This window comes from Lutra lutra, chromosome 10 (assembly GCF_902655055.1).
Source record: "Lutra lutra chromosome 10, mLutLut1.2, whole genome shotgun sequence".
Lineage (NCBI taxonomy): Eukaryota > Metazoa > Chordata > Mammalia > Carnivora > Mustelidae > Lutra > Lutra lutra.
This window is the reverse complement of record NC_062287.1, coordinates 29,673,771-29,688,671: the sequence shown is the minus strand read 5'-3', so window position 1 is coordinate 29,688,671 and position 14,901 is coordinate 29,673,771. Positions and strand designations below refer to the sequence as shown.

Here is a 14,901-nt window from a genome sequence, read left to right as displayed (position 1 = left end):
GGCTGAAGCCAGGCCTGCGCGGTCCGTCCCCACACCGTATGTCTCCCAACCCCACAGATGACGGCAGTGACCCCCGGCGCGACGCGCCCCCGGGCGCCGACCCCCGGGAATACTGCATGTCGGACCGTGACATCGTGGAGGTAGTGCGCACGGAGTACGTGTATACACGGCCCCCGCCGTGGTCGGACACACTGCCCACCATCCACGTGGTGACGCCCACCTACAGTCGCCCGGTGCAGAAGGCTGAGCTGACGCGCATGGCCAACACGCTGCTGCACGTGCCCAACCTGCACTGGCTGGTGGTGGAGGACGCGCCGCGCCGGACACCGCTCACCGCACGCCTGCTGCGCGACACCGGCCTCAACTACACGCATCTGCACGTGGAGACGCCCCGCAACTACAAGCTGCGCGGCGACGCCCGCGACCCGCGCATCCCACGGGGTACCATGCAGCGCAACCTGGCCCTGCGCTGGCTGCGTGAGACTTTCCCGCGCAACTCCAGCCAGCCCGGCGTGGTCTACTTCGCCGACGACGACAACACCTACAGTCTGGAGCTCTTTGAGGAGGTGTGGGACGGGCAGAAGGCGGGGAAGGTGGGGGAGGATGCCGGCTCAGGGCATCTGGTGTGGGGCCCCGGGGCTCCTCCTGAGGGCCCCTTTGGAATGGGCACGTAGAGAAAACTTAGGGTTTGGCCGGGGGGTGGGGGCAGTGCCAATTGGGGTCGGTGTAGACTGCGGGGAACCAGAAAAGGGATGGAGAAAACTCGCTGCAAGTTTCAGCCATCACCAGTAGTTAAAGGGAAGAGAGTTGGTGGTGGTGAAGTTCTTAGACCAAAGTCTTGGCCTTAGAAGCATTGTCTCAGTAAAGGCCTCGAGTGCGGTCTTTCTATGTGGAACAGCTTGTCCTTGGCATTTGTGAGTCATGGGAGTCTGGGGCAGGGGAAGGAGTCATTCTAGACTCTAAATTGGGAAGATGGAGGTTTTGCAGGAGAGGAAGCTGGGCTGCAAGTCTTGCAGAGAAGAAACATGTCAGCTGGGTGAGAGGTCAGGTCTTGTTCACAGTGAGGCAGGTCTCCCTATAGGTGTGCCCTGTGGAGAATGCATCTGGAGACAGGGCTGGGCTGGATCCCCTGGTACGGCTTCAGATGGCCTGTCTGCATAGAGTTAATCGAGTTCCCCTTCTCTGGGGACAGGCTCCATTCCCCATCAGCAGTGCCACCTGCCCTGACTCTGGATCCCCTCTTGTAGATGCGCAGCACCAGGAGGGTGTCTGTGTGGCCTGTTGCCTTCGTTGGTGGCCTTCGGTACGAGGCCCCACGGGTCAACGGGGCAGGGAAGGTGGTCGGCTGGAAGACAGTGTTCGACCCACACCGACCATTTGCAATAGACATGGCTGGATTTGCCGTCAACCTGAGGCTCATTCTACAGCGTAGCCAGGCCTACTTCAAGCTGCGTGGTGTGAAAGGAGGTTACCAAGAAAGCAGCCTCCTCCGAGAACTTGTTACCCTCAATGACCTGGAGCCCAAGGCAGCCAACTGCACCAAGGTAAACCCTCCCAGAACTGACACCTATAATGCAAGCTTCTTCCAACCCATCCAAACCCTCCTTCAGATCGGAGTGAAGGAAATAAAGACCTCAAATCAGCCCTGCAAAGGACCAGCCTAGAGCCATGCCTTCCTAGAACAACCTCCTAGGAAGGTAGTTTATCCCATCCAAGGCTGTCACACTAAAGTCAAGCAGGGGAATAGAGAGGGTGGTGGTCAGTGAGCAGGGCCAAGGGTTGCCTTTCCTCCCAAACCTCCACACAGCAAAGCTCCGCAACTGCCCTGCCCGACATGTGTGCACATATGTACGAACACGTGCCTGCCTGGTACATGCACACACATGCATGGGCGCACACATGCATGCATGCACGTGGACAGGCACACACTGCTTCTGGTTTGGAATTCTCCAGCTAGGCCCTAAACTATCACTAGTTTGATCCAAAGCCTCCTGAAGAAATTCTTCCCTCTCTGGAGAGACCTATGAAGAAATACAGGGGAAGACAAAAAGCAAGAGATTTTGGAACTGATCTGTTTTCTGTAGCTATACACCTTTTGTTTCCAACAGATATTTTGAATGCATCATATGTACAAACAGCAAGAATGTGGGGGTGGGGGAGGTAAATGGGAATAACAATAGAGAAAATCTTGATGGAACGAGGTCAGAACAGGAGGGGCAGGAAAAGTACTCGCAAAGCATGGGAGTGAGCAGGGAGGTGGTGGGCTGAGGTCAGGGGGCCTGCCCCATGTTGTTTCATGTCTCTGGACACACAGATCCTGGTCTGGCACACACGTACAGAGAAGCCAGTGCTGGTGAACGAGGGGAAAAAGGGCTTCACTGACCCTGCTGTGGAGATCTGAGCCCCAGGATACAGGTATGGCAGGGATGAGGGTAAACTACACACTCGATGCACATCAAGTTTGGTTGCAGAATAAATCTGCAGAGGATTTTCCTCTCAGTTTTTAATTGTGGGAGGACGGGGCAAAAGGGGGCAAGAGCGGAAGGGGCATAGCTGAAGTCCTCATCCCATTGTGCCACCTGGAAGTTAATAAGAACCAACTTCCATCACACAGCTGGGTCCTTCTGCCACGAGCTCCTTTGAAGGCCTCACCTTCTAGACAGGGCCTCATGACAACCTCCTGTCATTACTGCTATTATCTTGGCCACAACTCCAGTCCTGTTGCAGGGTGGTGCTATGTAGACTCTTTCTCCGAGGCTCTGTTTTCCCCTGTGGTCTTCAGCCATGCTTCTGTGACAGGGACGCCTCACTCCCTGCCTCTACCTCATCAAGCACATCCATGTGTCTCCTAGTAGTAACCGTGTAGTGCTAGGCTGAAAGCAGGGACCCTAGAGCCTGGTTCAGCCTCCAGGCCTACCACTTTTCACCCTTTGACTTAACTTACTTTTTCTTAGTCTGTTTTTTGATCTGTAAAATGGGTTTTGGGGAGCACCAGAAACAATCTTTGGTACCCAAGGAGTCTTATATAGGTATTGCTATTTTTATTTGATTCTTTAAAACTTTCTATGGAAGTAGGTCACAGGATCTATCTATATTTTAGAGGTTAAGAAATGGTGTTCAGAAAAGCTACATGAAGTGAATTGTGCCAGCTGATTGTCCAAGTCAGGAAGTTTCTGTGGGCTTTTCTATGTCATTACAGAGGTGAGAGCTCAGACAGCGGGATACACCTCTGTCCTTTGGCCCCAGAGTCAAGCTTCAGCTTTCCTATCATGTTCACAACTGCCTTGCCCACAGGAGACCACAGGGTGTCAGTCTGCCTGCTTTGTGCCCCGAACCAAAAAATCAGCTTGACCAATGCAGCTGAAAATGCATCAGTCCAGAGCCCTGTTCCCTGCCTCCTCACCTGGTCACCAAAAGAACCCACCTGCCTCTCAATAAGGGATCCACAGAGGACCCTGAGGGTTGGGCTTTGCAGAGCTCCTGGGTGAACTCTGATGGGGGCTCAGGATTAGGCAGTTTGGCCAGAACGGCTGCCCCTCAACTGCCTCCCCACATCATGCCTCACCCATATTCCTCCTCTCCCCTTCACAGGAGCCTCCTTCTCAGATCCTGTGCCTGGCCTCCCATCCTCTCCCCATGGCTGATGGTCCCTCCGAGGCAAACTCCTAAGGAATCACCATCATTCTACTTTCTATTCTGGGAGCTTCAGAGAGAGCCCAGCTTGATGCCAGGACAAAGGACGGAGAACCTAAAGCACAGAAATCCCAGACCTGTTGTTCTCTTCCATCTAGCATGACCAGGGGCCCAGCTGCTAGCCAAGCCATGCCAGCTAGAGAACCAGTGCCCCAGCATGCCTCCCCAGAGCTTCCTGCACTGACAGGGCCTGCGGGAGCAGACGCAGTGGGCACTGAAGCCCTGGAGTGAGGCCAGGCTGGAGAGAGGTGAAAAGACCCCGGCTGTCAAGTGCAGTGTGGCCTTCCCTGGCTCCCTGCTCCTGGGGCCCAGCACGACCGCACAGGCCATCCAGCCAGGGAATTCTGAAGACTGGAGAGCAGCCCCCTGCCTAGGCATCAGGAACACCCCCTCCCCTCCTCAGAGAGCTGCTCTCAAGTAGACATACCTCTCTGGCTTTCCTCTGGTTCTCATTTCCAGAGCATAAGTCTGTCTTTGATCCCAACTGGTGACCACCCTGCATGAGGGGAACCTGAGCCTGCCATCAGGCTCCCCCATACCTCAGGCTGTGGTAGGAGTGGAGCCCCTTACTCTGGCCCCACATCTCCAAGCCTACTCCTTCCAGTACAGAGAAGGAGGTGGGCCCTTGAGCCAGCACAGGTCATGGACTGACCTGGACTAAGACCATGCAGGCCCCTGTCTAGACACTGCCTCCCCACTGTCCACTGGGCTCCAGGGCCCCTCGCCTGGGCTGGGACTGGGGAGGTTAGGAGCCCTCTTTCTGGAGCTCTTGAGAACCACAGACCTCAGGGGCTAAAGTGAACCAGGGGTGGACAAGGTGGAAAGAAGAGGGAGGTAGGGGCAGTTCCATATTCCTTCCTGCCTCTGGCTGGGGGGTGGGTAAGGGCTTTGGGTTAACAGAAGGATTTGTGGGAAAGGGGCAGAGATCATCTGGACCCTGAGGGGAAAGGAAACCTGAGCACACACTACTTTGGAAAATCATTCTATTTTAAACACATAATGGGAACGAAAACCTCCCTTGTCCCTAAGTTGAGAGCATGAGGAACAAGCCTGCTGCTTGTCCTCCTCTCTCCCCAGTCACCCACCCCCAAGAGAAAGAACAGTGTGCATGTGTTGCCCCCTGCACCAGGAGAGGCCCCTGACAGGGACAGGCCTCTTCTGATTCTCTCACTCATGCTCCTGAAAGTTGGAAGCACAATTTTCCTCCCAAGTGGAGGAAAGGGAAAGGCCTGAGCCTACTGAAGAGGTGTTTATTTTTTAACGCTAACAGCCCCCATGCCCCGTTTAAACTCACAGGACCAGTCTGAGGACTGCTGAGAACCCACTCCTGGATGGGTGGGTAGGATTCAGTCCAGCAACCTAACGTTCAAAAAATAGCATTGGCTGCCGATTTTGAAATGGATTTAACTTCCCACAGCATTCGTGAAACCATCCAGTGGGATCCTGTCTGTGAGAACCCTGAGACACCTTGCAAGACGTTCCCCAGCCTCTTACACTTTCGATGGTGGCTCTGGAATCAACCCCTCAGAGCCAAGTGGGGGTGGTGCAGGAGAGAAGGGAGGAGGTGTGCACAGGGCACCCACCAAACGAGTGAATTTATGCCCAGGCACGGCACTGCCTCACTCACCAAAACCAGCCCTGAATGCTCAGGTCAGCCTGGCTGGTCTTAGGCCACCTTCTTAGCCAAAAACCCAGGGCTCATTTTTCAGGAAATTGATAATGAACAACAAAATGGGATATCCTCTCTCTGTTTTTGTTTTTGTTTTTTGGCAGATGCTATTTCTGTTGTTTCCACCTAATAGCCTCTCTCTTAGCTGCATGTGTATTTATTTATAATTATAATCCTGGTGGACTGCAGCTTTCATCTTTGTTGGGAATGAGTTTTTTCCAAATCAGAGCTGGGTCCATGACAACAATTTGTTTCCCAGACCCAGTCTGTTCCTGCTCCCCACCACAAAGGAGTGAGGCTGGGGGCTCAGAGCCCCGAGAACAGAGCCTGGGGGGGAGGGCAGAGCCCATGCAGCTGCACCATCTGGTCTGTTTTAATTTAACTGTATTTAATTTGTTTCCAAAATTAAAAGTCAAACATGGTTTTTAACAGCCCTAATCTTCTGCAGCCCTGCCTTACTTTATTCTCAGAAACTGTCTTAACTATCCAACAAGTATTTATTTGGAAGGCATTATTCTAGGATCTAGTACAGAGCAGTGAAAAACCAGAGCACTTGTCTTCATGGTGCTTCCCTCCTTGGGAAACAAGACAGATGGACACTAGGCAAACTGACAGTATCTCAGATGTGATCTAGTCTAAGGAGAAGTATGAGGCCAGATGGGGGTGTCAGAGTGTAGCTGAGGAGGAGCTGATCTTCTCTCCAGGGCCATCAGAAGAGCCTCCCTGATAAGGGGACAGAGGAGAGCTGCAGTGTGCAGACAGGCACTTACCTGGGTCAGAGCTTTCTGGAAAAGAGAACTTGCTCCCATGGAGAGAGTACTTAGCATGTTTGAAGATCAGCAAAAAGGCCAGTGTGCCTGCAACTGACTGGCAAGGGGGGAAGGGGTAGGATGGGAGGTGGGATGGACGCAGTTGATGGAGGGTGCAGAATATGTTGGCCCTGGGAACGAGGGCAAAGCTTTTGGCTTCTCCCCCAAGTGAAAAGGTAACTGGAGCTATTGGAGGGTTTGGAGCAAAGGGCCAACATGACCTAACTGACCTGTAAAGAAATCACAGAGGGCAGGGCAGGCTAGGGGAGGCAGCCAATGCTGTGATCCAGGCAGGAGGTGATGGTGAGTCAGAAGAGCAAACCTTGTGGCAGTGAGAAGTGGTCAGGTTCTGGACCTGTTTGAGGTACAGCCAGAAGAAGCAGCTGATGGCGTGGCTGTGCCATATGAAAGAGAGGAGCCAAAACTAATCTGAGACACAGTATAGAACTGCCCATTTCCTGCTACCAGGCGGAGTGCAGGAGGGATCCCAGAAGAGTCATGGGAGTTTGGTATCACACGCAGGAGAGAAGGTGAGTGGACACTGAGTGAGCCTGGAGATAAACATCAGAGAGCATGAATGTTGAGGCTGTTTACAAACCACCAGTCAGTGAGGCCACCCACAGTGAGTGTGGACAGAAGGAAGCAAAGGCCCAAGGAGCAGGCCTGGAGACCTTCAGCATTTAGAAGTAGGGGTTATGAGGAGTCTTCTAAAGATCCTATGATGAGGCCATCCAGTAGGGAAGGCCTGGACAGACCATGAAAAAACGCTGGAAGATGACTTCTGCCAAGGGGCTCTGATAGAAGTTGCAGGGCTAGCTGACAGATAAGAAGGTCAAGAACAGTAAGTTGGTGCAAGAGGAGCAAGGCAGCCCTGCACAGATTTGGATAAAAGCAATTCAAGGGGATTCTTCACTTTACAAAAGGATCACAGTAAGATTCATTTAAATACCAGTTCCCTATCACATTTTCCAAGAGAAGCCAACTTTTACATAAATCTTTGTAAAATCATGCTCAGGTGTAAGGTAAGGCACAATGACACTGCTCCCCAGTGTTGGCCGTGCCCAAGCCCTGGTCTTATCTACATGTTAGCTTTGTGCTTTCTGTTCCAACGCAATTCAGGAATAGCAGATGAGTTTGCGGCACAAGACTGGGGACTTTACCAGTGGCTGTGCTTCACAAATGCCCCCTTCCTTAGCCAAGCCCAAGATGTGAGCCATGGGGCTGCTGGGAACCTCATGGCCTCCTAGTCCCCAAAGGTCTTTATGGGCTCCTGGCACAGGCACCATGCCAAGGAGGTGTTGGCTTTCTAACTTTGATTACTATTGAAGATAATCCAGTGGCAGTACAATACAGATGTGACGTGTGAGAAAAACTCACCTGCTAACTCACCCACTAATGGAGAGCTCTTGGCTGTCCAGCAGATTCTTACCACCTGCCCAGCAGTGCCAGAATGGCTTCTGGCCAATGACTTCTCCTCCCCAATGGCACTTCCAATCCACAGTGACATTTCAGGCAGAATGAAGGTCAGAAGGGAGGTGGTAAGGAACCAGGGACTGGATCATCCACTAACCGGGTAAGTCAGTGTCAAGACTCTGAGTGCCAGTTGGGATAAATAGGTGCCTGACCCTACAAGGCCTTTGCCAGTGATAAACAGGGGCACAGGACCAAAAAAGTATCACCAAAAGGGGTTTGATTGAATTCTGCTTTATTGCAATTCAGAACAGTGAACCTGAGCTAACCCAATGGATTCGATCCCTAGAACAAGTGCCTCAAATTTGGACAGACAATTGCAAAGGAAGGCTGCCTCTCCTCCCTGCTGCTTAAGTTACAGGAAGTAGAGGGAGCGAGACTGAGCTGGAGGCAAGATCTGGGTTAGGCCTGCAGGCCCCGTGGCTACAGCAACATTCCAGGGAGACTACCTGCCCATGCCCCTGGATCTGGGCCTTTAGATCAGGGTGTGGTTCCTACTAGGCTCTGCATTCCCTTGTCAAGTGATGCTTCTTCTCACTGAGTAAAACTGGAAAGACCTTCTAATTCAGGAAGGTAAGTAGCTGAGTATTTCTGTTTCTCCTAAGTTTGGCTTGTCATCTTGTCAGATGCAATTAGAGTAGAAATGAGAAGGAGAAAATGTGTGTGTCTCTCAAACGAAGTTTCTTCCAGAACCCCAGAGAAGACTTGGAGGGTTGAGAAGAACAAAGTTGATTCAGGCGACACATCCACCTGCTTCCCTATCCTCTGCAAATGGTGACAAATCTTCTCTTTCAGATGAAAAGGGCCAGGAGGGGTGTGGCTAAGCACAGATGAGAACATCATAGGAGCAAATCTGTGTCTAGAAGTCATGCCCAACTGAGGGCCCCAGGTGTCATCACGTGGACATCTGATTAGACATTCCTCCCTAGAGAGGCATCCCTCTGTCCTCTCCCAGAAGAGAAGGGAAGTAGGGAATGTCCCATCAACAAAGCCCAGTCAAGAAGCCACTTAGGTAAGAAGTAGGTCCCTCCTTCCTATCCCACTTTTCTTCTTCAGTTCTTCAAAGTTTAAGGTCTTGAACTGAACTAGAGGACCCTGCTGAACATGTGGCTGCCTGAGGATGCTACTTCAGGAAACTCTCCTGCATGGGTGTGTGTGAGGCAGCAGAGCACCAGGATCTGGTCAGCTGGGAGGATGGTGGTGCTCTCCTGCTTCCCACCACCAGGGGGCGCGGGGCAGTGCTGCTCATTCAAGGTACTGGCTCCTGCCTAGGTGGGGTGTTTCAGTGAACTGTATCACAGGGCCTGCCATCTTCTCCTCGAAAACAATAACCTGGAGGGGAAAAAAGTGCTGGTATATGACAGCAGCAGAGGTTTGTCTTGGAGTCAGATGACAGTGCCTTAGGGGAAGGGACTGAGAACCATGCTGGAAGGAATAGGGACCCACAACTGGTTGGTACCAAGGAGGAATGCAGAAGGGGCTGGCTAAACCTTCTGTTCCCTCTCCCACCCTAACAAGCCTAAATAGACTGTGATCTGGGCCTCCCTGGGAAAACACGGTGATACTGGGGAGGGCTGAGATGAGGGAAGAAGTTGCAAGTGCTCCCACCTGGTTGCTGCCTTGGTCCAACCAAGCACCTGGAAGGTAGAGGGTCTCCTGGGGTCCAATGTTCCAGTAGCGTCCAAGGTTTTGGCCATTGATGAATACAACCCCCTTCTCCCAGCCCTTTAAGCAGAATGGGAAAAGGATTAGTTGACCACAAAAGCCACCAAATATAAAGTCACATGGGAAGACAGAGATGGACACATGCCATACGCTTCTCTCAGCTTCTAAGATATCAGTGTGAATGAATATTTCAACACTCATGAGGTTAAGACATAGGTATTCTATCTCCCGAATCCACTAGCTTTGAGCTTCCTCAGCAAGGTACCCAAGTGCACACCTGGACCCTGAGAAGTACCACCCGGTGGTTCTTCTGCTCTGAGTCCACTCCCCCACCCAAGGAAGGCCCCAGAAGCCCTTCAGAGAGGCCAACACAGAGAATCTCTGGGTGCAGGTGGTATAGAGGGCTCCAGCAAGAGCAGGTACAGGGCTTGGGTTCAGAGCTCTCTGAGGGAAGACTGGAGAACCCAGGCAGGGAGGAGATACAAACCTCCAGCTTCATGAAGGTGTCAAAAGGGGAAAGGGAAATTGACAAGGCACCCAAAAAGAAAGCAGGGAATGTAGGTACTTCAGGGATAGGGCTCCACTTGTCAATGCTGAACCTATGAATAGAATGGAAGACAAGAAAGAAAAGAGGACACTTTCTCAAATTTGGACTTTGTCCCAAATCTAATTATAAAGGCATTCCAAATCCCACCCCCAACCTGTTAATTAACTAAAGTATCACAGAAATTTCCTAGTCTCTAGCGCTGGTACTGCCCCTACCTTGGGCAAGTTGCTCTGGGCTCTGGGTCTGTTTATACTTGAGTGGGAGGGTCTAGGGCAGAGCAGTTCTCCAGGACTTCCTGGCTCTTACTGCACATTATCCATGGCTTCACACACTTCATGGGGTGGGGACTCACCTCTGAAAGAAGCTCTTTTTCATATCCAGGCTGTAGATTCTGAATTTTTTCAGGGGAGAATCATTCAGATAGATATTTCCAATTAAACCTGTGGGAAGGAGGCAAGGAAACATGAATGAGGTCAAAGGCAGGGGCACAACTGACCCAGCTAAGGCCCTGCACATACATGGAGAATTTCTGAAAAGTTCCAGTTAGGATTCCTCTAGAAGTATATACTCTCTACAGAGCTCTTCATATGGCATAAAACCTTCTCTAGGAATCCCAAAGGAAAAAAGAATGAGTAAAAAGCAGCATTTGTCAGGACCTCCCAAGGATTTGCACAGAAGAATAATTCCAAGGGTAGTGAGAGCAGAGACCATCACTGGGTGAGAACAATCTCTAGTCTCTCTCTGAAAGGGAAGCTCCCATTTGGGGATAAGAATTTCAACACAATAAAATGAGGCCCAAAGGGCAGATAATCAAGAGGTCACAACAGTTCTAACTTAGCTTCAAGGTCAGATTCAGTAGGGTCCCAGACTAAACAGACCTAATAACTCAGCCAAAAATCTTCTACATGACCTAGGACTGAAGATAAATTAAATATTTAAATTGTGAACAGATGGCAACATGACTTGCGTATCTGAGTCTAAGGATCCACACACACACTTGCATAGTCATTAGCTAGTGGCTTGGGGAAGGGGCCAGCAATGTTAGTCCTGGAGCAGCTCCCATGGTCCTCACAATCATGGAGCCATTGAGTTTCTTGAGAGGTAATTTGAATAGGCTGGGGAGTGCAAACAGGTCTCATGGAGCCTGAAGAATCTTAAGTTGCAGGTACAGGCGTGGATGGTGGGGGGTCTGTAACTTATAAACACTGAACTGTTCCAAGGGATAAGTACTCCACAGTGAGAGTCCAGAGCATATCTTATTCAGGAACGTGGGGAGGCAAAGACTGAGAGCAGGGTAAGGCTGGCAATCCCTTCCCACAGACAGGAGAATGAAGGAAGTGAAGATAGGCCTGGAGATGGAGCTCCTTAGGAGAAGAAGTGAAGATCCAGAGAGGAACACTGGGGGATTGTTTAGGGGAAAAGGAAAGTAAGCCTGGACAGTGCTAGAAGCTACCATGAAACCTATCTGGAGAGAGCCAAACCCCAGGACCCAAGAAAACCCCAATGGCTGGGGCCACAGTGCTTCCCAGGCAGGAAAGGAAGGGATGCACAAGTTTCCTCATTACAAAGGCAAACACCCATGAGAGAGCTGGGAGGCCACCAGCATCTCTTACCATAGTAGTATTTATTTGTCTGAATTCTTATGTTATAACATGAAACAACCTACATTTTGACAGATGAAAAGGAAGAGGCAAACTTAAGCAGAGAAGGTTTAGAAGACCAGGAAAAATAAAATGAGTTGGAATATTCCTAGGGGAGCACTCCATCAAGAGCATTTTGTTTACTGTATGTACTACCACCTCCTCCCCACCACAAATGAGATCATCAATGGGTTTCCACAATGGGTCAAGAAGAGAAATTCTGGGGCACCTGAGTGGCTCAGTCAGTTAAGCGTCCAACTGTTGGTTTCGGCTCATGTCATATTCTCGGGGTTGTGAGATAAATCCCCGGGTCAGGTTCCATGCTCAGCACAGAGTCTGCTTGAAATTCTCTCCCTTTCCCTCCCTCTCTTCCCCTCCTCCCACTCACATGTGTGAATGTTCTTTCTCTCTCTCTCCTTCTAAAATAAATACATAAAAACTCTAAAAAAAAAAAAACATAAGGAAAAGAAAAACTCACTATGGAGACCCAAGAAGGCAGGGGTTCTATGCCATTTTTGGCTTCCTGGGAATCCCCTTGCTTAAGCTTCACCACCCCTAGCCCAGCCCCAGCAGATAGTCCCCTACTAAAGCAGACTACAACCCAGGGAGGTCTGGAGAGGCTTGCTCAGTGTTCCCTGTGTGTTCACCATGGACATGTGAACAACATGCATAAGGAAGAGGTCAGAACGCACATGGGTCTTTTAAGAAGGCCCACTTCCACCTCTCTCCAGTGGATTTCCATGAGTTAACTCCATCCCATGGGCTTCAATGAGTTAGCTCCCTCCAATGGGCCTCTGCAACCTACCTCTCTCCAGTGGGTCTCCATAACCCACCCCCTCCAATGGGTTTCCATTATCTGCCTCCCTCCAATGGGCCTCCACAAATCTTCTCCAGTGGGTCTCCATGACCCACCTCCCTTCAGTGGGTTTCCACAACCCAATTCCCTCCAATGGGCCACCATGACTCCACCTCACTACAGTCAGCCTCCATCATTAGCTGGTGCACTGGTTTGAAGAAGAGATAGTGAGGCATTGCTGAGGACTAGAAGCTTTTCTCTCAGCACATGTTATGACCCACCTTTGCGCTGGTCATCAATGTTATTCCCGTAGTTGACTCGCCCGCGATTCTCCACCAAGATCCGCAGCCTGGTGTAACCCTGCCAGGAACATAGTGGTCGATAATTACCCAACCATAAGATCACAGCTGCACCTCAGAGTCTCTTTGTGGAACCCCAGCTCTTCCCTGAACTCTGGGGATGAAAGAGTACCCACTGATCAGAAAGCAATGTTTTGCCCCTCTTTCCATCAGCAGCTCTGTGGTTAAGGAGCCTCCTGTCTTCCAAGTCTTCCTCTTTGACTCCCACCAAACCTGCTCAGGAAGCAGCTGGTGCTAGCCATCACCCAGCTCCCCAGGATAACAAACCTGGATCAAGGGAATAACAATCTTCTTCCTTTCATAGTCCAAGAATCCTACAGACACTGTGTTCACAAATACCTGCAAATGAACAGACAGAAAGCATTCACGTGTCAACAGCAGGGAGGCTTAGGAGGGATCTCTGACAAGCAAGGAAAGGGGTAACACTATGTGTGTGCAGTGGAAACAGGGGTTAGCCAAGCACAGAAGAAAAATGAATGCCCATGATTATAGCTGAAAAGGATGGCAGAGCTGATGGTGATGGGCCATTTCTAGTAACAGGCAGATATGTGAGGAGAGAGAGTCAGATGCATTTGGTAGGGCTTGATGACTACAAAGTCACAGGAAATAAGAGAAGATGCCCCAAGATTAGAGGAGAATTTAATGGTATAGAATTAAAAAAAAAAAAATAGTAGAATAGACCAAGGAAACTAGGAGCTGGTTTTTTGAAAGAATCAGTAAGACCAATAAACCCCTAGTGAGATTTATCAAAAATAAAAGAGAAAGGACCCAAATAAATAAAATCGTGAATGAAAGAAGGGTGATCACAACCAACACCAAAGAAATATAAACAATTTTAAGAACATATTATGAGCAACTATATGCCAACAAATTAGACAATCTGGACAAAACGGATGCATTCCTAGTGACCTAGGAAGTGAACCAGGAAGAAGTAAAAACCTAAACAGATCCATAACCAGCAAAGAAATTGAATCAGTATCTCCCAACAAACAAGAGTCCACGGCCAGATGGCTTCCCAGTGGAATTCTTCCAAATATTTAAAGAAGAATTAATACTGATTAATACCTATTCTTCTGAAACTGTTTCAAAAATAGAAATGGAAGGAAACTTTCTGAACTCATTCTATGAGGTCAGCCTTACCTTGATTCCAAAACCAAAAAAGATCCCACCAAAAAGGAGAATTACAGACCAATGATGAACATGAATAAAAAAAAAATTCTCACCAAGATACTAGCTAATAGGATCCAACAGTACATTCAAAGGATTATTCACCACAACCAAGTGGGATTTATTCCTGGGCTTTAAGGATGGTTCAACATCCACAAATCAATCAATGTGATACATCATATTAATGAAAGAAAGGACAACAACCATATGATCCTCTCAAATGATTCAGGAAAAGCATCTGATAAAATACAGCAACCTTTCTTGATTAAAACTCTCCACACTGTAGGGATAGAGGGAACATACATGCATAAAAGCCATATATGAAAAACCCATAGTGAATATCATTCTCAATGGGGAAAAACTGATAGCTCTTCCCCTAAGGTTAGGAACATGACAGGTATGTCCACTCTCACTACTGTTGCTTAACATAGAACTAGAAGTCCTAGCCTCAGCAATCAAAGAACAAAAAGAAATAAAAGGCATCCAAATCAGCAAACAAGTCAAACTTTCACTCTTCACAGATGACATGATATTCTATGTAGAGAACCCAAAAGACTCTACCCCAAAATTGCTGGAACTGATACAGGAATTCAGCAAAGTAGCAAGATATAAAACAAATGCATAGAGTTCAGTTGCATTTCTGTACACTAACAGTGAGGCAGAAGAAAGAGAAATTAAGGAATTGATCCCATTTACAATAGCACCAAAAATAAGAAGATATCTAGGAATAAACCTAACCAAAGACATAAAGGATCTATACTCTGAAAACTATAGAACACTTATGAAAGAAATTGAGGAAGACACAAAGAAATGGAAAAACATTCAATGCTCATGGCTTGGAAGAACAAATATTCTTAAAATGTACATGCTACTTAAAGCAATATAATCCCTATCAAAACACCATCAACATTTTTCACAGAGCTGGAACAAACAATCCTAAAACTTGTATGGAATCAGAAACAATCCTAAATAGCCAAAGTAATGTTGAAAAAGAAAATCAAAGCTGGGGCATCACAATTCCAGGCTTCAAGCTTTATTACAAAGCTATAATCATCAAGACAGTATGGTACGGGCACAAAAACAGAC

General features: G+C 49.1%; 2 protein-coding genes across 7 annotated transcripts in view; one reads left to right on the top strand and one right to left on the bottom strand.

Annotated features, from left to right (window-relative positions):
- Positions 1-5,843, top strand: part of B3GAT1 (beta-1,3-glucuronyltransferase 1) — a 30,376-nt gene extending 24,533 nt beyond the window's left edge. For 2 of the 3 annotated variants that reach the window (XM_047693382.1, XM_047693384.1), the window contains exons 4-7: positions 58-566; positions 1,248-1,544; positions 2,315-2,415; positions 3,592-5,843. In XM_047693382.1, the coding sequence (XP_047549338.1) occupies positions 58-566; positions 1,248-1,544; positions 2,315-2,401 (893 nt within the window). In that variant the 3' untranslated portion in view covers positions 2,402-2,415; positions 3,592-5,843. The remainder of the gene's footprint in view (positions 1-57; positions 567-1,247; positions 1,545-2,314; positions 2,416-3,591) is intronic. The other variant, XM_047693383.1, reaches the window with a different exon arrangement.
- A 2,016-nt stretch (positions 5,844-7,859) lies between these two features.
- LOC125079928 (beta-galactosidase-1-like protein 2) overlaps positions 7,860-14,901 on the bottom strand; it is a 55,316-nt gene continuing 48,274 nt past the window's right edge. For 2 of the 4 annotated variants that reach the window (XM_047693664.1, XM_047693665.1), the window contains exons 14-19: positions 12,916-12,987; positions 12,571-12,649; positions 10,206-10,293; positions 9,794-9,905; positions 9,250-9,366; positions 7,860-8,973 (exon numbers count right to left, since the gene is read on the bottom strand). In XM_047693664.1, the coding sequence (XP_047549620.1) occupies positions 8,887-8,973; positions 9,250-9,366; positions 9,794-9,905; positions 10,206-10,293; positions 12,571-12,649; positions 12,916-12,987 (555 nt within the window). In that variant the 3' untranslated portion in view covers positions 7,860-8,886. Of the gene's footprint in view, positions 8,974-9,249; positions 9,367-9,393; positions 9,906-10,205; positions 10,294-12,570; positions 12,650-12,915; positions 12,988-14,901 lie in introns of those variants that run through there. The other 2 variants (XM_047693662.1, XM_047693663.1) reach the window with 2 other exon arrangements.